The sequence below is a fragment of the Canis aureus genome, chromosome 8 (assembly GCF_053574225.1).
Source record: "Canis aureus isolate CA01 chromosome 8, VMU_Caureus_v.1.0, whole genome shotgun sequence".
Classification (NCBI taxonomy): Eukaryota; Metazoa; Chordata; class Mammalia; order Carnivora; family Canidae; genus Canis; species Canis aureus.
In genome coordinates, this window is record NC_135618.1 from 7908262 (window position 1) to 7930626 (window position 22365).

General features: G+C 37.4%; 2 protein-coding genes across 3 annotated transcripts in view; both read right to left on the reverse strand.

Annotated features, from left to right (window-relative positions):
* Positions 1-3514, reverse strand: part of LOC144318301 (uncharacterized) — a 28918-nt gene extending 25404 nt beyond the window's left edge. The window contains exon 1 of the mRNA XM_077905090.1: positions 1443-3514. Coding sequence (XP_077761216.1) covers positions 1443-1538 — 96 coding nt within the window. The 5' untranslated portion in view covers positions 1539-3514. The remainder of the gene's footprint in view (positions 1-1442) is intronic.
* Positions 3515-3784: 270 nt separating this feature from the next.
* The window catches only part of PIGK (phosphatidylinositol glycan anchor biosynthesis class K), a 107726-nt gene continuing 89145 nt past the window's right edge, over positions 3785-22365 (reverse strand). For both annotated transcript variants that reach the window (XM_077905088.1, XM_077905087.1), the window contains one exon: positions 3785-4139. In XM_077905088.1, coding sequence (XP_077761214.1) covers positions 4023-4139 — 117 coding nt within the window. In that variant the 3' untranslated portion in view covers positions 3785-4022. The remainder of the gene's footprint in view (positions 4140-22365) is intronic.

Sequence of the window (22365 nt, forward strand, 5' to 3'; positions counted from 1 at the left end):
AAGAGAAGGGAACCGGAGAGTCTAGGAGCACCACGGCTGATGTTCTTTAGAGTGACCCCTGGGCCAGAGTGGAGGTCAAGACAGGAGCTAGATACAGTCCTGCCCAGCAAAGAACAAAAGGGTGAAAATTTCCTGCGTTAGACACTGTATGATGTGCTTTACATTTATGACCTTATTCAATGACCCCTACGAAAGTGTCCTACATTGCTCCTGCCAGCTGTCCCTGAAATTCTAGCAGTTGGCAGCTGGCACTTCTAGCCAGAAAAGGTCAGATCTTGAGAACATGAGACACATCACATGAGCCTCACCCGGGAGACCCTATGACTGGGTATTCCGTGGGCAAATCTGGAAGTCCTCTGAAGTCTCTGAGGCTGCAAACAGCCTGGATGAAACAGTAAGCACCTTTTAATGACAGTTACCACTTTTCTATGTTTGAAGTACGTGGATTTTTCATAACCAGTGTCTTCTTGGTCTACACCTTCAACTGCATCAATCCCATCCATATCCAAGGGTCCACACAGTTAAAATAAACCAAATGTTTTATAGCACATTTCCAAAACATTTTTGCACTGACTGAGAGAAAACAACAACTGGGTACTGCCCAGGTGTACTGTCCGTGAATTGCAAGCCTTTCATATTTACATAGCAAGTGCAAGTGCAGATAGGGCAGGCAACAGGATGGCAATACTGGAGAACATTTCCTTTGGGGTACGTGCCCCCGGGTACAAGATGTGACAAGGAGGTCATGAGGCTGATTTCATTAAGCCAAAATGGACGCTGATCTCATTATTTTATAGCCATACCTTGTGGTATGTTTATAAAATATTTCTTTCACAAGTTAAAACAGAAACTGCTACAGATGGTTTTAATTCTGGTAAAAATCAATGGAAAAAGTTCTATGTTAATGCAACATTTGTTGTAGAGATTTCCAGAAACACGCGAGTCAAAATTTCAAATTATGATTCCCACAGTAACTGTAACTCTGCTATACAACATACATAATGGAAGGAATGTTATCAACATATACCATAGTAGAAAATACTCAGTAAGCAGAAACAAGCTGAGTTATGCTTGTTGTGGGAATCATCATTTTCAACTAGCTGAGGATATATAAAAATTGAAACCATAAATGCATGCATTATTTTATGTATTTAATTCCAATTTTTCTTGATCCAACTTAATCAGCTTTGCATCCAAACTACATTTCCCTTTCATAAACTGCAAATGAATGTCTTTCATAATTTCAAAATCCACATCATTTGGTTTCTTTTTCTCCTGCGGGCTGCCTTTGCTGAACAGCCTCATTATATCCTGTCCCTCCCCGAAAAGGTCAGGCCATGTCTGCCAGGACCCATTTATCTATTTTCCTTGTCTCCCTGAAGGACACCCTGGCAAGGGGCGAAGAAGACCGAAGAGAACAAGACCCACAGTAAGTAGCTTACACAGGTGAGTGCGTGCACCAGGAAGAGGGATGGCGGCGTCGTTAACTTCTCCGTTGGCGGCTTCCTAGGCCAAAATAAGGAGAATAGCACCGCCATATATTTATGATTTCCAGAGTGTTTCGTCGTAACATTATCTCATCTGATCCTCACAACAACACTGAGAAAGACAAAAAAGAAAACCTCTTAACCATGTTCAGCTCTTTGTGACTCCAGAATATATTTAAGGATGCGCTTTTATGGTATAACTTAAAGTCTGGACTATTTAATTGCACTTACAATATTACCCACTTACCACATGCAGAGGATTTACTTATTATTGAAAGCAGAATATACTTTATGCAAAAAGATTATGGTTACGAGCTGAACATTTAGCATAGTTTAAGCTTTCTGCTTTAACTGTATTCTGAAAATTCAATAATGGAACAGAAAGAGAAATAACTGCCCTTTGAAACCCTGCCTGGGCAAAATTAATCCTGTATATTACATCCAGTATTACTTTTCCCAGTTTGGTTTTAACTAAGAAGGGCACCTTCTGCAGCCTCTGAAGAGGAAGCCTTTTACTTTCCAGCAGTCTTTACCATCAGGGTACGTTTCATTACATTCAAGCTAAATTACTTTGGCTCAAGATCAATCATATTTCCTTCTGACGCTAAGTAGCTCCGCCCCACCACAGTGTCCCTGACCTTGTGGCAGTGTCTGCAGCGTGCTATGGTCAACCTTTTCTTGTCTCTTAGTGCTGCTATGACCTGGCTAGTCGGGAGTAAGTTTGCTTTTCCCTCTTTCTGTGTACAAAAGAATCCCTCTCCATTTTTCAGATAAAATACCTGAATTTCTCTAGCACACCAATAAGATCAATTAAAATGAAGATTCATAGCTGCCAAAAAGCCTTAACATCATTTGTTCTAACCTAAGAGACAGCAGTTAATCCTTTGCCTGTGAAAAGCATGACCATTTTGCATGTAATTAAAGAGTAATATTTTAAGTGTTAAAAGGCAAACAAGTCCTCAGGAATACTAATTTTAGGAGGTTTTATTGTGGAGCAAGAGTTGTCTTCTTAATGTTGCCTATGATTATAAATCAGATCTTTGTTAATGAATAAAGATTTATTAACACATAAGTTCTGGAACAAAACCAGGTAAGATATAAAAAGGTATCCTGTGGGACACACTTAACTTGCATCTTTTTCCCCCTTGTGTGCAAAAAAAAAAAAAAAATACCTGGGGCTGATGGCAAAACACAATCTCAATACTATTTCCAGTTATGAGAAAGACAGGAACATGGCTGATAAGATAAAAACATCAGTGATGAAGATAGAAGCTCTTGCACCGTCTCATAGACCAGAAGGGTCTTTTCTGCCTTATGTGGTGCATCAGTCAAACATGAAGGCAGGAGCATAAGCGTGTAATTTCCATACAGTCCATCCACTCTACGGATTATCTCAGAAAGACAGATCCAGCCAGTATATAAACCAACCAGGTTTACCCTAAACAGAATGAAACAATATTTTTCTTTTTTTTTTTTTTTTTAAGATTCTATTTATTTATTCACAAGAGACACAGAGGCAGACACAGGCAGAGGGAGAAGCAGGCTCCATGCAGGGAGCCCAACATGGGACTCGATCCTGTGTCTCCAGGATCCGGCCCCAGGCTGAGGGTGGCGCTAAACTGCTGAGCCACCTGGGCTGCCATGAAACTATCTTTTTCGATATGGAAACTGAAGAGGACATAATCAATTCTTAATGATCACAGAATGCTTAGAAATGAAAAATGAGAGTTTGTTTCTCTTGAGCAGTCAGTAACATGAAATTTTCAAAGGCCTTACATTTTCCAGATAAACTGACAGCAGGTAAGGTCCCAAAGACTATCAGTACTGTAAGTTAAGGAACCAATTCTTTCATATTTACTTATGATTAAAGCTGCATAATTTCATGAATGGCTGATGGTAAAATATTAACACATTAAAGATCAAACCAAAGGAAGACTGAGAACAAGGTAAGTAGGTCCAACAACAGAAGAGTATTAAATAACTTACTGTACATTCATAAAATGGATACTGTGCAACCGTTCACAATGTGTTCTGAAAAATGTCCAAGGAGAGGGAAAGGGTTGATAACATATTGTAAAATGAAAAGCAAAGTTACAGAATGAAATATTCTATATGATCTCTATTTGGGGAAAAAATATAGAAAAAAAGACTAGGAGAACACACACAAAAACACTGAAAGAAGTTACCTCGGCTAGTGAGCATTTAATGTGTTCACGTTTTTTTTCTTTTCTGAATGGAAAGAAGTTAAGATGGGGGGAAATTTTTATTTTCAAAAATAGCCATTAAATATACACTGATCTTTGTCCCATCTTTTTAATAACACACACAACAAAAAACAAGTATAATCAGTGCCACTTAGCATTTGCATTAACAATTATTTTTCTTTAAGTTATAAAATCAATAGTTCACTCAAATTTGGTTTCCTATACTTTGTGCCCAATTCAACAAGAACAATGTATTTTTTTAAAAAGTATAATGACATTAAATTTTATCCAAGGTGGTAGTCTTCCATGTAGTCTTCTTCACACATCATGTCTAGAAAATGAACTTCATATGCTTGATTCCGTACGTTTTGAAGAAAACCATTATAATGAGTGCCCACAATCCCAGAATAAAACCCCCAGGAGGATGCCAGTCTTTCAGTTTTGGTTTCTGCAAAACAAAGAGGACATGGTAAAGTGAACAATGGATCAGATACTGATGGAACACAGAAATTTCAGTCTATATTTGACGGGGAAGTAATTTAGCCAAATTAAATGTATTAGGATAGCAACAATGACAAAAAAACTTCTAACTGGGTAAATATTTCAATGTGGTTCTTACAAAAATCAGTTTCAGATGCCGTTATGTTCCTTCAAAGAGGCTTCCCTGCCTATCTAGCCAACCGATCGCTCTCTTCACCCGAGTGATTCAGTAGCCTAACAATCCTTCTTGCTTTGAATTTATATATTCATTAGTTTGTTGGTTTTGTCTGTCTCTCCTATTAGACTGTAGCTCCATGAGGGTCGGAGGACCCCCTCCTAGCACCCACCTGCCACAGTGCCTGGCACACAAGAGACAAATATATATATGATGAAGTCAGTGGGAAAACAAATGCCCTCAATTCCATTTGTTCTAATATTCAACAAATAATTGCTTGGGCACCCATACCTTTGGTCATATTAAGCCCTTGAGACAGTATGTTCCTTACTCCATTCTCCCTATTTAAAACTCACAAATTGAAATGCCAACTCCTCCAGAATTTCTGACCTGATATATTCTTTTCTTTGAATGTATAGCTCCTTCTACTCTTACATCTCTCTAGTAATATAATTATCTATGTCATTTATCTCCCTGCAAGCTTCCAGGGGGCAAAGTCTGGCTGAGTCCATTTTACATCCCCTTGTCTACTCCCTACCTCTCAACACCCAGCCAAGTGTCTTGTATATTTCTTTGTCCAGCGAGGAAAGACAGACCAGTCCTCTCCATTTAGTTGTCATTGCAACAGCTACATTATGTCCCTGAAATTGGAGGCCGAGGACTATGATCTTTTTAAGAGTTGGACTCATAAAAACTCATAAACTGCTGGCCAATATTGTAAGGTTAGTTATGATATGAGAATCATATTTTTTTTAAAGATTCATTTATTGAGAGAGAGAAAGAGTGGGGGTGGGGTGGGGGGGACAGAGAGAGAGAGAGAGAAACCCAAACAGACTGAGGAGAGTACAGAGCCCTACATGGAGCTCCATCCCACAACCCCAAGATCATGACCCAAGCTGAACACATGAGTTGGTGGCTTCACTGACTGTGCCACCCAGGCACCCCTAGAATCATACTTTGGAGTAGAATAAAGTGAAGAGGAACTATAATCTGAAATTTGCTTTAGTCACATGTAAACTAGCCAAGAAAGGTTCATAAATGTCTTAAAGGGATCTGTATCTTATACTTTGGTTTTCCAAACATAACCAGGATACCTAATGTTCTTCTTTTTCTTTTTTAAGATTTTATTTATTTATTCATGAGAGACACACAGAGAGAGGCAGAGACACAGGCAGAGGGAGAAGCAGGCTCCCTGCAGGGAGCCCGATGTGGGACTTGATCCCAGGACCCCAGGGATCACACGCGGAGATGAGCCACCAAGGCTTCCCCCTGATCTTAATCCTAAACTCATCACATTACAAAGGGAAAGGAGACAGGCAGGGAGGAAGCAAGGCAGGCAGGCAAGCTTAAATATTAAACAAATCAAGTCAAATCAACCAGAGTTCATCAGTAAGGGCCATGCTAGTAATACCATGTCACATTTCTGTAGTTACTTAATGTTTATTATCTATGCTGTAAAATATCTGATGGTTGCCGAATGTACACAACATTATAAACCCACTAAAAGAATTCAAAAGCATATTTTGATACAATGGAATTCAATTTTTCTTTTAATTTTATAAATGGAGACGTTACCTATGGAAATGCCTGGTTTTCAATTAGGTGATCCTTCTGCAACTTCTTCCTTCTCTTCTGAAGTTCTCCTCTCTTAGCTTCAGTGATACTCTCCCCAGGTTTTTCCTCCACTTCTCTATTCCTTTTCAGTCTTCTTTGCTCCTTACATGCTAGTGTTGTCTAGAGCTCTGCCCTCAGACATGGACTCTCTCCCTTTATATAATCTCTCTGGGTGACACCTGTAACCTGGTTTTGACCTCTGTCAGCCGGCTTAGGATTCCCAAATCTTTATCACTAACATGGAACTCTATACTAATCCCTAGGGTTATGTACAATTAACAGACATCTCTATTGGATATTCTAAAGGATCACAAACTTTACTAGAGCCAAGAGCAAATTCATTCCTGAGTCCTCCACCTGATTCTGTTCTTTCTTTTCTGTTTTCCATCTCTCCATCCACATGAGGGCCATCTTCATGTTGCCCAAGTGATAAAGATGGAAGTCATTCTTAGCTCCTTCATCTCTCAGACCTTCCCAATTCCATGGGTTACTAATTCTTACAGGTTTTTCTCCCCCATCATGCCTGTCCTTTCTAAGTTTTCTCCTGCCTTTGCCACTACCCTAGTTCCAGCTCTTATCATTTCTTGTCAGGATTACTGAAATAGTGTCCTAACTAGTTTCTCTTCTTCCAAGATGCCCTCTCTTTTCCATCTGTCAATCATATTGCTGCTAGACATATTTCCCTAAAATACAAATATATATTTGTATAATGTGTGTATATATATGTATATAAGCCTCATATGTATGAATGTAGGTATTGTTGGGTTTTAAGCACACATTACTTTTGTAATTTAAAAAACTAAATAAATAATTAAAAAATGAGGGCTCGGTGTGGTATGGTTCAAAGAGCATGGGACTTAGAATCAGCTGCTTTGGCTCCCATGTTTAGTTTTAACACTTAAAGCCCATGTTACCTGTCAAGCCACCTTGCCAGGCTGAATTTCTCAATCTATAAAATGGGCATAGTAACATAAACCTCCTCGGAATGAAATGAAGGCACAACTCTAGCAATGATGTATTTGTTAAAAAAGTAGTCTATAAACTACCTGTTCCTACCTAGAGAAGTGATGATATGAAATGCAAAGTACTTTTTAGGTAACTTTCTTTTGTGTTTGTTAGTTATAAGGAACAATGTTTTAAACAATCCGAGTTTTGTTATTTTAATTTGTATACATCTCAATTCAAAATTAACTTGTCAACCTAACAGGAAAGAAGTCCACCTTACCATTTTCATCTGGATGATAAAAATTGGAGTTTTAATCAACTACATAATATAGACACAACTGACGATACTGTTTACAGTGGTTACATGCCACTCTCACTCTAAGTCTATTCTCACCTCCTTCCAGAAATCTCCTCAAACACCAATTCTTCCTCACGTTATCTTTTTTTTTTTTTGAGACCACCTCATCCTTTGTTATGAGGCCTATTTACCCCCCCCCCTTTTTTTTAATTTTTAATTTTATTTATTTATTCATGAGAGACAGAGAGAGAGAGAGAGGCAGAGACACAGGCAGGGGGAGAAGCAGGCTCCATGCAGGGAGCCCAATGTGGGACTCAATCCTGGGTCTCCAGGATCACGCCCTGGGCTGAAGGCAGATGCTCAACCGCTGAGCCACCAAGGCGTCCCACCCTCATATTACCTTCTATTCAAAACTCTACAATGGCTGTGATCATATGTGAAATGATGATGATGACGCAGTTGTTTCCCTCTAGTATCTTACAAGATGGTAAGTCCGGTGGCATTTCAGATGGCAGAGCTTTTGGAAGTCTCAATGTTCTTTGTGAAACACTATAAAAAATCTTAGTTTAATTCCAGTACAAAATCTAGATTAATATAAAGCATAGTTCTATTAAAGATAGGTAAGGTAAATATCACAAGCATGTGACAATGAAAGGCAAGTGGCTGAACTATCCATGATTGACTACTGTTTGTTTTTTGTCATGTTTATTTTCTATTAGTCAAACAATTTGTAATCCATACCAAAGGGTTGAAAAAGCAAAATCAAAAATTACTTTTCCATAAACAGGGAAAAGATTATCATTATTATTAGTGAAAGCACACCTTTATACAATAGTTTGCGGATGTTCCTTGGAAATTCAGTTTAAGAATACTGACCTTATCAAGGAGATTCACATTTTCCCCAATAACCAGGAGTCTCTGGTTTATATGGTATTTAAACACACACACACACACACACAGAGGTTAATTTTTAAAATTTTAAATAAATGTTGTCAAAATCTGGCCTTAAAAAACAGGCTATAATATATAATACAGATCATTGTTCCATAAACCAATTTAATGAATTTCAGTGCTAAAAGATTTAAAGTGAAAAATAAAATAAAATAAAATAAAAGATTTCAAGTGATGTGAACTTTCAGAGTTTAAAAATATTGTAACTTTCAGGTAGTACTTAAACTAGCTCATGCTTTAAAAAAAAAAAGGTGAACATAATTTAAGCTCTCTGATTCATTAGAGATTACTGAAATAATAATCAAGTAGTTAATAGCAATCTTAGTTCTGCAGCTCTAGAAACTCTAGTCACTTTCCAATGAGATGGATTCCTTGAGACCACAGTTGTATCATTAGATCTTAAACTTAGAACAGTTGTCAGAAAGAAGATAACTTTGGGATCTCTGGGTGGCTTAGCAGTTGAGCACCTGCCTTTGGCCCAGGGTGTGTTCCTAGAGTTCCGGAATCAAGTCCCAAGTCAGGCTCCCTGCATGGAGCCTGCTTCTCCCTTTGCCTATGTCTCTGCCTCTCTTACTCTGTGTCTCTCATGAATGAATGAATAAATAAAATCTTTAAAAAAAAGAAGAAAGAAAGAAGGTAACTACAGCTTCTTTGGAAGTCACTATTATTTCTTCTAAGATTGGTCCTGGCAGCTATTTTAATCTATTATTCCAAAGACTGACTCAGAGAATTCTGGAGGCACTGCTTCCTGGTCCTTCAATGAGATGTGTCCCATATTTAGACTATTGATGCCCAGGAAAGGACCAGTGAGAAGAGCAAAGTGCTAGAGCTTTGAATGTAATAATGGAGGACTAAGAAATGTATGTAAGGGATCCCTGGGTGGCGCAGTGGTTTGGCGCCTGCCTTTGGCCCAGGGCGCGATCCTGGAGACCCGGGATCGAATCCCACGTCGGGCTCCCGGTGCGTGGAGCCTGCTTCTCCCTCTGCCTATGTCTCTGCCTCTCTCTCTCTCTCTGTGACTATCATAAAAAAAAAAAAAAAAAAAAAAAAAAAAAGAAATGTACATAATCACTCCAAAATTATAATGGAATTTTGTATTTACTTACATTATAACACTGTACAGGCTAACAAAAGCAGCAAATCTCAGCTTTCAAAATGGCTATTTGCAGTTGCCATATTTTACTGTATATTCATTACATATTTCTGATTAACAAAGAATGGCAAATGAATTATTAATTAAATACAACTTGGACTCTTAGCTTAACATGCCATTTACGTAGAATCATCCACTGCAGCCTTGCCCATCTTTTCAGGAAAATACATATAAAGGCACGGAAAGACAAGAGTACATCCTACTAAAATGAATTTAACCTCTGGATGAGAAACCTCAGATAATTTACTATCTGAAAGTCCCAGAAATCAGGTTTATGAACAAATTAACAGTGGGCAAGTTTTCTGATTAGTCCACACAATGCAAAGGATTGCCCTGCTCTGTGAAACACAATAATTCTATCAACTGAGAAAAGGACTTTAGCTCTCTTCCTTTTTCTGCCTGCTGTTAAAGAGAAATAGGATTTACAAGAGTAGAAGGGTAGCTTTATGAGGTAGCCCAAGTAGTGTAACTCATTCCTATCCCCTCAATGGCAAATTGAGGCAAATCCCCTCTTTGTCCATTTAAACACAATTCCCAGTAAAGAAAAAGTCAGAAGGTAGAGAGGCACTGACCATGGTTTACTGCATCTAAGAAGTTTCAATATCTACCTGAAAAGTTCTGAAGAGAAGGGAAAATACAGGAAAAACCCTTTTAGTAGTGCATTTTAAGAAATAGGTTTTTCCATATACTTTATCCTTTTAAAATGCCCCCAAACCAGGCATAGGTAGCACAGGAGCAGATGATCCTGGTTTAGTTTAGCAAAACCACATTTGATGACTGCCTGCCAATCATGGGAAATGTCTAACAAAATTATTTTTCAGATGCAGATCTAAGAAGGCATTCAAACCTAAGTAGATCGTGAGAAGCATCCTCACAGTCTGTTGGCACATACCAATAGCGTTCTAAGAAAAAGGAAAAAACACGATGAGGTCTATGCGTAAAAACACTCCCACACATGAGAAAGAAATATCCTGAAGACGCAGAGAACATATCTTGGAATAAGATTTAATAAGGAACCAAAAGATAATTTTAGAAAAAATTTTATTTGGCATTGACTTAAATAAAGATGCATAAGAAATCAAAAATTAAAGAATGGTACAAAGTGAAAAATTATACAAGGACAACAGGCTGAGATAAAAAGGGAGCAAAATTAAAATCTTACGTTGATGAGGAAAATAGTGTCCTAAGCATATCTTTGAGTCCTTCACTCACCTAATTGTGGCAGATTGGTGACAAAAAAAAGGGCACAATTCTCCCAACTTCCCTTGTATCCATGTCCTTTGTAAATGTGCCATTACAGCAACTCTCACCAAAGAAAAAAAAAAAATGGATTTTATATTCTTGCTCCTTGAATCAGCTGGCCTTGTGACATCTTTTGGTCAACAAAATCCAACACAAGCAACAGTGTCCTAATTCCAAGGCTAGCCTCAAGAGGCTTTGCTTGCTTCTGCTTTCTCAGACCTCTGCTATCACCATGAGAAAAAATCTAGGCAAGGCTTCTGGAGGAAAAGACACCATGTGGAGAAGAACTCAGGTCCCCCAGATGACAAGAGCCAACTCCCAGAAGCAGACCCATCTAACCAACCCAGGACTATCAGACTCATGAGGGAACTCAGCCAAAAAACAGAACTGCCCAGCTAAATTCGACCTAAACTGTCAACCTGCAGAATTATGAGCTAAGGTAAATGGTTGTTATTGTAAGCCACTAAGTTTTATTTTATTTTTTTAAATTTTTATTTATTTATTTATTTATTTATTTATTTATTTATTTATTTATTATAGTCACAGAGAGAGAGAAAGAGAGAGAGAGAGGCAGAGACACAGGCAGAGGGAGAAGCAGGCTCCATGCAGGGAGCCCGACGTGGGATTCGATCCCGGGTCTCCCGGATCGCGCCCTGGGCCAAAGGCAGGCGCCAAACCGCTGCGCCACCCAGGGATCCCGCCACTAAGTTTTAAAGTGGTTTATTATGCATCAAAACTTATGGGATATATCCACTGAGGTGATAATTAATGTGGAAGGAAATACCTTGATCCTTTATTATCATAAGAAAATAAAGTTCCCATCTGCATACTGTGGCTTCAGATTTCTGCAAAAACGGTATAAATAAGAACAGCATAAGGGCAACTAATCAACCTCTTGTCCACCATGAACTTTGTTGAGGTGGGGGAGGTCTGTCAAGATAATCTCTTCTGACTGAGAAATCCAGGCCCATTAACTCATCTAACTTTCACAAAGGACTTCAACCAGCGTCTGTCACACCTGAACAGTTCTCTAGAGCCAGACTCCTCTGAGGAAGCCATCCAGGAAAAATACCTGCTACATGTCTTCTAAAGGCAAATTTCATGAATGTCCTTTGCACACCCTTCCCATTAAAGGAACTATATTGATGCTCTTTCAGCTCTCTCTTATGGTCTTCCTGGAGAGAGACTGACTTCACTTGCCACTGATGAGGGTACAGGGCTAGCTGAGGACAAAGCTACCCCCACCCAAGGTCGGATATCTGTGACATTCTTCAGAAATCTTCAGTTGTCTTAATGTTACTGTCTTGCTAGAGGGAAAACCAATCTTTAACTTGACAATGGCAAGGCCTCCAAGGATCTTGTAGGTCCTCCTCAGCACACGAAAATCCTTTTGGAATCTCCCTTTTGCTTACCTCCCCCAACTCCTGGTTATATAATCAGCCACTCCTCACAGGCCCGGGGCAGCCGCTCGTCCTGCCCATGGGTCCTGTCCTGGTGCTTCAATAAAACAACCATTTAATACCAAAGACATCTCAAGAATTCTTTCTTGGTTGTCGGCACCGGACCTCACCTATATCCCAAAACTTCATCACCACCATGCCAGGAATTGCTCCAGGAAATGAAGTAGGGGAAGCCAGAGACTGATTTACCAAGCTTCCTCCTCCCACCTGCAACCTAGATGGGAAGTCTAGTTCCTTTACTTTCGAAGTTAGTAATTAATGTTACCCAAATGTGGCCCCTCTGCTGGGAAAATAAACTTCACCCAGGATTTTCATGCAACTTACTCATGGCAAATTTGCAAAGCAATTAGTGTAATATAGGATATTTAAAGATGCTTTATTTTTTAATTCTAATTTGTTAAATATAAAAGTGACCACAGTTTTTCCTTAACTATGATTTTAGTTTCCCTGTGACAAGAATATCCACAGTTAAGATTTTTACTTAATAATGCTCTGGAATTTTCAGCCAACCTAGACATAACTTCTAGTAAGGAAAAGTAAATTTTCATATGCAAATACTGTGATTAGATATCAACAAACTCTACAAAATCAACTCAATAATTATGAAGAATAAAGAGCTCAGATTTGAGATAAATATGAAAAAAAATCTTTCAATGTTAGCAAAAATGAGTCAAAAAGCAGAACAGAAAAAAAATTCCATTCATAACAGCAATAAAAAACAAAGTAATAGAAATAGCCATAGCATGAGATGTAAGGTAGACAATCCAAATAATGCTATAAAAACAAGTAAACAGTCCTGAATAGAAAAAAGGATATGATAAAGCTAATCTATAATGTTGTTCTCATGCAAAATAGAAAGATCAATGCAACAGAATAGAAAGCAGGCAATCAAGCCCAGTAGCCAAGAATTTAGTACATGATAAAAGCTATCAAAGATCAGTGGGCAAGAAAACATTCTTACTGATGCTTTGGATTAACATTTGAAAAAAGTCAGTTTTGTTTCTAGCCCAACACTATAAACCAAAAATACCCTTTACATGGCTTAGAATTAGATGTAGAAATATTAGATGTAGAAAAAAATTTTTTAAATTTTCTTTGTGAAGTTGCACCTAGGGACACATCCTAATGGCAGCTATGTTAAAAGTACCAGTGGAAAGCAGTGGCAGAGAAAACTCATTGTGGGGAGCAGAACAGAGGAGTCTAAGAGCCAGCAACCTGACTCAGAAAGGACTTCTTAGGAGAGCTGGCCCTTGAGCAACGTGTTACAGTTGGGTTGGTGGAGAGCAAAGCGAAGTCATGGTGATGAGAAAAGTCAGGCATTGGGGAAAGGCAGAAGGAATGCAGTGGAAGATCCACAATGGTGGAGGTTTACATCTGTTCATTTGCTGCTGGTCCCCTAGGACAGTAGCAATTGCGAAATACTGTTGAAAGGATGGATGCCCTTTGGGCACAGCAAGTAAGCATCAAGGGCCAGAAAGATCCATTCTGTAAATGTTCAGTTGTGAGTTGGGATTTGAGACAAGAAGTTTCTACTAGCTTGAGTCAGTGCCCACCCACTGGTGGTGAATGGAGTAAAAGGAGTTAAAACGTAGGAGAATTTGCACTGTAAAGGGATTTGTAAATCTAAAAGCAATAAATGAAAATTAAAAATGTGAAGAGATGTTTAAAAGAACCATTTGAAAGCTCCGTTTTGCAAAGTGTACAAAATCAAAAGGTGAATAAATGGGAAAATCGGACACAAAGGGGGATAAGTTTAGTACATGAAGATCTCTCAAAATCAATGACACAAAGATTTATCAATAAATGGAGCAGGAAAATGAAAATTTTCATAGAATAATTACAAATGGCTAATTAACACTGAAAAAATTTAATCTGCTTGATCATAAAAACAAATTAAAAACAATATGTTCACTATTTCTTCCTCTTTTAAAACTTTAACTAGTAAATGTTAATGAGGATGGTCAACTTTTCAGAAAAATAATCTATTAACATGTTTAGAGGTCTTCAAAATGTTCATATTTTTTCACTCATAGGAACTGTTATACTCTGAGCTAGGATCTGTATTAAGAAATGCTGACAGGGACACCTGGGTGGCTCAGCGGTTGAGCATCTGCCTTTGGCTCAGGGTGTTATCCCAGGTCCTGGGATTGAGTCCCACATCAGGCTCCCTGCATGGAGCCTGCTTCTCCCTCTGCCTGTGTCTCTGTCTCTGTGTCTCTCATGAATAAATTTTTGAAAAACTTAAAAAAAAAAATGCTGATAAAAGGTTATGCACAAAGATTTTCTTCTCTGTTATTTACATAATAAAAAACAGAAAACAATCCATATTAAATAACAATGCAGGAAATATGGTACATCCACATAAATAATAATCAAAAAATGTTTTCAAACAATTTTAATGATTTGGAAACACACTTATAATAATAAGAAAGTAAAAGCAAAATTCAAATTAAGTATGAAGTATGATCTTCTATAACAATATTCAAAGTTGGGACGCCTGGGTGGCTCAGAGGTTGAGTGTCTGCCTTTGGATCAGGGTGTGATCTGGAATTCGGTCCTGGGATCGAATCCCACATTGGGCTTCTTGCATGGAGCCTGCTTCTCCCTCTGCCTATGTCTCTGCCTCTCTGTCTCTCATGAATAAATAAATAAAATATTTTAAAAACTCCACATATTCAAAGAAAAGGACCATATTAAGATCTTAATAGTGTTTCTTTGGAGAAACTGGAATTAGGTAGTTTTAATGTCTTCTCTAAACTTACCCATACTTTTGAAAATACATTTTCTACAATGGATATGTATTTTTTAAAATTATTTTGTGTGTGGGGGGGGGCGGAAGAGGAACATATAGGAAAAACTTCTATTAAAAGAATCCACTTAGAAGAATCTTCGTATATTCATCTTTTCCAAATTAGAAGATGCACTACAATAATACTGTTTAGTACTTGATATCCTACTTTAAGGAAAAATAACATGAATAGCATGACAGCAACATAATATAATAAAGTGCTTTTCCAGGACTATTTAATGATACTTCTGGAGTGTAACAAGATTGCTATTTTTAAAACAACTATAGGTAATATTTTAGACATTCTACAATGATTTTCCTTGCAATCAAATGACAGATTGGTATAATTATTGCATTTGGTAGTACAGCTGCATTTGAGGTAGGTTCATATTAAAGTATAGCTTATAATTTCACTTGTGTCCATATTAGAACTTCTCATAAAATGACTGATTTTATGTAGTTAAAGTAGTCTACTGACTGCTATTAAGTACATTCTTATTTTTTTTAGCCTTTCACAGTAACAGCTACAATACAAAGGTGAAAAGCACACATAAAACACTGCAAACGTGTCATGAGCAAACACTTAAGAGCTTAAGGGCTCCCTTTTATTGAAATGCCTAATATTTCAAATTAAAAAGATAGGTAGCTAAGCAACACTGCACTGCCAATTGTGCACAATATTCAGTCTCCCCTTTCATGTTGCTAGGAGAACATTACCGTAGAATTGCAAAATAGTTCAGAGCATAGATCTAAGCACTAAAATTATGTAAAAAGAGGAAACTGAGGATTTTCAAAATTGTACATGTTCACTGGGAAGCAAATAAAAAACTTCCAATGAGGTTTCAATGAGATTCTTTTCTTAAAATATAATGATCAATCAGTTCAGTTAAACTATATTTTAAATAAAGGGAAAAAAATACAGTACACTGAAGCTATAATTCTAATTATTTTAGAAAATAGCTGTTTTCAACTGTTTGATATGTGGTGGTTTATTAGTACTTCCAGTCCATCTGTATCTCTATAAATATAATTTGTACTCTTCAAATTATATTAATAGTATAAATCAAACTCTAGTCAGCAGAATTCTAAGTCAGCCTCCAGATTCCCTCTCTCTAGTGTACACTCCCTGTCTAGCCCCTTCCCCTTGAGTGTGGACAGAACTTGTAAATCTGATGGGGTCTCTCTTCTGCGATTAGGTTGTATTACATAGAAAAGATGTAGGGATTCTGACGATATAATTGGGGTCCCTTATCATTTGACTTTCAGCTGATCAAAAATGAGATTATTCTGGGGGCGGGGGGGAGGCTTGACCTGATTAGGTAAGCCCTTTAAAAGAGACTCTTATATATCAGAGACAGAAGTCAAAGACAGAGATATATTAGAACCCACTGAGATGCTCCTGCGGCTCATGAAGAATCAAACAGCTGTGTTGTGAAGAGCAGGACAGGCAGGGAAAGCAAGCAGCCTCTGGGAGCTGAGGGCCTCAGTCAGCCCTACAACCACGGGAAACTGAATTCTGTCAATAACCAGTAAACTTGGAAGAGGGCCGTGAGCCTCAGATGCCACTGCCTTCCTAGTTGACACCTTCATCAAAGATGTCGGACCTCTGATGTTAGACCCTGAGCACGGGGCTAGGGTAAGCTCCGCCCAGACGCAGAAAGCATAGAAACTGAGATAATAATGCTTTTAAATCACTGACTTTGTTACACAGCAACAGAAAACTAATTACAAAAGAGACTTGAAATGAAACCATTCATCACATCTGGTAACTGTTCCCTGGGTGAATAACTGATTAAGATATTAACTGTATACGTTTAAAAAACAGAAGTGAAGAGAATGAAATATTCTAGTCTAATTCCTCCTACTCTTCCATATCTATTCATTTTCTAAGACCCTGCTCAAACGTCATCTCCAGGGGAATCCTGTTCTCATATCCCAGGAAGAATTCATTTCTTTACTTTTTCTCTAGTCCCCAGTAATTGGCTCCTATCTTATAGCATAGTCAATTGGTGGGTGTGATTCCACCACACCGTGATGTCTGGGGTATCTGTTTCTGTACCTTATCAAGGTCTCCTAAGCTTTAAATATAATAGAGCAATTGATTTGTCTTAGTTACATACTATTTTCTGCTTGAAAATAAGAAATACAAACATTCAAATATTAAATTCTGATTTACTAGTTTGTACTCTTGGCTTTATTATTTATGGAAAAAATTAAGAATTACATTAATAAAATAACAGTACAATCTATCTTAAGAATACCTGGTTAGAAATTTTAAGAAATTATTTTAAAAATGTGAAAACAATTTGAAGTTTGAAATGAATGAATCTCTTTTTCAGTTCTTAAATTAAAACCCACTGTTCCCACAAATAGATAATAAAGGTACATTTATCAATAGTTATTTATCTGTGTCTGTTAAGGGGTAATCAGAATTCTGCTTCTGCCCATGTAGGGTTAAATGCTACGGGAACTATTGGTCCATTCCAAACAACTAGAAAATCATACAGAAGGTAAGAAACAATGGTTTTCAGATATTGTACAATCTGCAGCATTTTCTACCCCTGAAAGAATGGAAACAAATAAGATGAATGTTTTGAGTGCCCAAGCTTATTGCCTGAAGAAAGCTTCCAAGCTGCAGTACAAGGAGGGGGACCCAAACAGAACCTGGTAGTCTTGCTGAGATACAGATTCAAATTCAGGGAGGTTTGGGTAGCTAGAATTTGCAGGGCAGAGACTACTGGAGAGGAGAGGGTAGCAGAGAGACAGAGCTCCAGAGATTTGCAGAGAGCCTTCTGGAGTCTTCTGCCCAATGTTTATCTCTCCATGTAAAACAAGAAGCTAGTAGAGGAAAACAACACAAAACACCAAAAGCAACAGGCCAAACACTTTCCTAAACTTCATAATATGCAGAGCATTAGGTCACAGCTCATACTGGGTCTAAATTAGAATAAATCAGAAATATTGGGGCTATCTCCCCACCCTACCTCCCAAAGAAGGATCTGCTCTGGATCTTCCTCAGATAACTCAAAAGCAGTCCTTAAAGGGATCAAACGGATACTGGAACAAAATCTAGCACTGCTACATGAATAAAACAAAAATCCAAAATCCAACAACAACAAAAATTAAAATATCTAGGATCCATTGGGGGAAAAAAAGGCATGGAAAGGAGAAAAATATGACCCATAGCCAGGGGAAAAATCAATCAACTAAATAGAGTCATAAATGAAAGAGATGATGGATTTAGTCGACAGGGCTTTTAAGATAGCTATTATAAATTGGATGTAAGGAAAAACATGAACCTATGAAGAGAGAAAGAGAATACATAAATAAGGCCTATATAGGATTTCCAGAGATGAAAAATATGATATATGAAATGAAAAAATATACTGAATGGAATTAATGGGTTAGACACTACAGGAGGATTAGCAGAGAACTATTAAGATAGCAACAGACATTATTCAAAATGAAGCATAGAAAGAAAAAGAGCAGGAAAAAGAATAAACACCATATCAAGCAGAATCACATTTGGGCAACTGGAGTCCCAAGTGGGGAGAGAGAAAAATATCTAAAACAAATAATTACTGAAGTGTTTCCAAATTTTCTAAAAACTATAAACCACCAAACCCACAAAGCTCAACACCAAGCATAAGAAACATGGAGAAAACCACGCAAAGGACCATCATAATCAAAATGCCAAAAAACAATGATAAAGAGAACATCTTTAAAAGCAGTCAGATAAAAGGAGATTTGTTCTTAGAGAGCAAGGTTCAGCAAACCACAGCCCATGGGCCAGCCATGTGATTTATAAATAAAGTTTTACTGGAATACAACCACACTCATTCACTTTCATATTATCTATTGCTGCTTTTGTACTATGCCAAACCTGAGCAGTTGCAATAAGGGCTAGATGACCCAAAGCCTAAAATATTTACTACCTGGCCTTTTAAGAAAAAGGTACAGAGGAACAAAGAAATGATTGAAGGAGGCCAGAAGACTGTGGAAAGACATCTTAAAGTGCTAAGAGAAAAGAGCTGTTAACCTAGAATTCCAAGGAAAATGTACCAGTGAAAAAAAAATAACTTTCAAAGATGAAGGTGAAATAAAGCATTATTCAGTAAAACAAAGGCTTTGAGAATTCAGCAGGCCTATACTCTATAGTAGTATATACCGAATACCATAAAAGGTATGTATGCCTGTCATGGATGTGGACAAGGAGGAATGTTAAGAGAAATTCCTCAGGCAGAAGGAAAATTGTATCAGACAAAAATGCACACTTACACAAGGGAATGAGGAGGGACAGAACTGGTAAAAAGGTGGATAAATATAAAATTTTTTTCTCATTTTCATGTTTTTTTTAAAAAGATAATTGTTTTTAAAAAAGATAATTGTTTAAAGCAATAATGGTATTAATGTAGTATCGGGTCATAACATATATAGAATCAAAACATACAACAACAGTGGCACAAAGGATGGAAGGGAGGGATTAAGAATATATCATTATAAAGTTCTTATGTTGTACATGAAATAGTGTGATATTACTTGAAGAAACTAATAAAGATGTATATATTATAAATCTTAGGGCAACAATAGCAACAAAGTAGATTCATTGACAAACCAAAAGTGGTTTGAAATGGGATCATACGAAATACTCAATGCAAGAGAAGGCAGGAAGAGCAGGGAAAAGGAACTAAAAACAGATGGAGCAAAGAGAGAACAAACAGCAATATGGTAGATTTAAATCCAACCAGATTTAAACGCAATTTAAGTACTGATAATTACATTAAGTGGAAGGATCTTAACACTCCAATTAAAAGGAAGAGATCGTACGTTGACTAAAAATATAAAACTCAAAGATATTTTGCCTAAAAGAAACTTACTTTAAATTTAAGACACAGATAGATTAAAAGTAAACAAATGGAAAAAGAGATATCATGGAAAAGAAAGTTGGGCAGGCTATATTGACGTTAGAACAGAAGAGACTTTATTGTTATTTTTTTTACTTCATTGTTTTTTTATTTTTTAAAGTTTTTTTTTTATTTATTTATTCATGAGAGACACACACAGAGAGAGCGAGAGAGAGACAGAGACACAGGCAGAGGAAGAAGCAGGCTCCATGCAGGGAGCCTGATGTGGGACTCGATCCCGGGTCTTCAGGATCATGCCCTGAGCCAAAGGCAGATGCTCAACCGCTGAGCCACCCAGGTGTCCCCAGAGTAGACTTTAGAACAAGGGATATTACAGGGATAAAAAGGACTTTCTCATACTGATAAATAGACTGATTCATCAAAAAGACAGATGAATTCTAAATGTGTATGTACTTCAACAGAACATCAATACACAAAGCAAAACTGACAGAAAAGGAAAAATTATAATTATACATTTCAGCACAATCTCAGAATTAATAAGTAGTTATGTATGTATGAATGTATGGGGGGGAGGGGCGGAGAAGGAGAAGGAGAGAGAGATGCCTAAGCAGGCTCCACACCCAGCACAGAGTCTGACCTGGTGCTCCATCTCACAGCCCTGAGATCATGACCTGAGGTGAATTCAAGAATCAGATGCTAAACCAACGGAGCCACCGAGGTGCCCCAGAATTAGTAAGTTTAAAAAATCAGTAAGAATACAGAAAACTTGATTGTTATCACCCAATCTGATATAGTTGATATTATTTCACTCTATGCAGGAACAACAGAATACAAATTCTTTACAAGTACACATGGAACATTTACCATGCAAACCAAATCCTGATCTATAACAGAAGTTTAAATAAATTTTAAAGAATTTAAATCATACAAAGTATTCTACACAGTAAACTTAAATTAGAAATCATTAACAGGGGATCCCTGGGTGGCTGAGCAGTTTAGTGCCTGCCTTGGGCCTAGGACCTGATCCTGGAGTCCCAGGATCGAGTCCCACATCGGGCTCTCTGCATGGAGTCTGCTTCTCTCTCTGCCTGTGTCTCTGCCTCTCTCTCTCTGTCTCTCATGAATAAATAAATAAATAAAATCTTAAAAAAAAAATCATTAACAGAAAAGATATTCAGAAAATCCCAAAATACTTGGAAATTAAATACATTTCTAAATAACCCAAAAGAAATCACAAGGGAAATTAGAAACTATTTTGAACTGAATGAAAATGAAAATACATTTCAAAATGTGTACAAGGCACATAAAATATGCCTACAGAGATATGTATAGCTTTATATGTTCATATTAAAAAGAAATTTCTAAAATCAGTAATCTAAGATTCTGCCCAAAGAAACTAGAAAAAGAGCAAATGAAACCCTTAGTAAGCAGAAAAAAAGAAAAAAATGGAATTCAATAAGAGTGAAACAAAACAAAACAAAAATACAGAAAAATATCAATAACCAAAAAGTGCTTCTTTGAAAGTTCAGTAAAATTGATAAAACTTCTGGCAAAACTGATTAAAAGAAAAAGAGAAGAATCAAAGAGGGTAAATGATTATTGATTATGCAGACATTCAAAAGACAGTAAGAGGATATAAAAATAACTTTATGGCAATAAATTTGACAGTGCTATGCCTCAAAAGATACAAACTACCATCTTATCTAGTTTTAAGCCAGAGAGTAAAAAAGACATGTGTTTCTGTAAAGTCTACACAGATTTCCACGTTCCTAATGGATGTGCAAAGGAGGAAAGCCTCAGTCTAGAACGAAGAAAGGGATTTTTCAGTCAGAGCGTAAAACAAAAGGGATCTGTACCACTAAGCATGCTAAGGGAAGAACCCGAGAGTGGAGTAGAAATTGCAGGTAATAAAGCCTAACACGTTTTAAATGTTTATCATACGCCATGCATTAGTTTAAGAATGTTAAAAGCACAGCCTTTAAGATAGATAATATCATTACCCCGTTTTACAGATGAGGAAAACATTTTGGAGGCGGGGTCTTTCTTCCTTTCTCTGCAAAAGGCCAGATAGTAAATATTTCAGGCTTTTCCAGCCATAGGATCTGTTGCAAGTACTCAACTCTGCTTCGTAGTACAAAATTAACTGTAGACGATAGTTAGCAAATGGATTTAGGTATGTTCCAATAAAACTTTATTTACAAAAACAAGTGGCAGGCCAGATTTTATCTGTGGGTTGCCAACCCATGCTCTAGAGAATGGTTGTTAATGGATTCAGAGCATGCCACCTCAAAATCAGCCACTTTGGCATACTGATTATTTTGAACTGAAGGCACCTGAGAAACAGCAGATGCAGGAAAGGGCTCTCTAATCTCCACTTTTCTACCTAAAAGCACATCAAAAATTTTCCCATGAAAAAGGTGCTCTCTTTGTTCCAGGAAGACATTTTTATCACTGGATACTGGCAGTCAACACTAAAATCAATCTGTACAAACTAACCTACTAAAATAGCCCTTATCTTACAATAGTTTCCCTCCTAAATTTCGTACTCATTTTCCCTCAATGTACTGCCCCTATTTCAAGCCCCTTTGTCTTATCACTTCTCCACAAAAGCTTCGTTTCTTTATTAAAATATAAAGCTCCTAGTCCCAATTGCTCTTTGGGTATTCATTTTCCTTATGAAGACCCTCATGTGCACATAAAAAT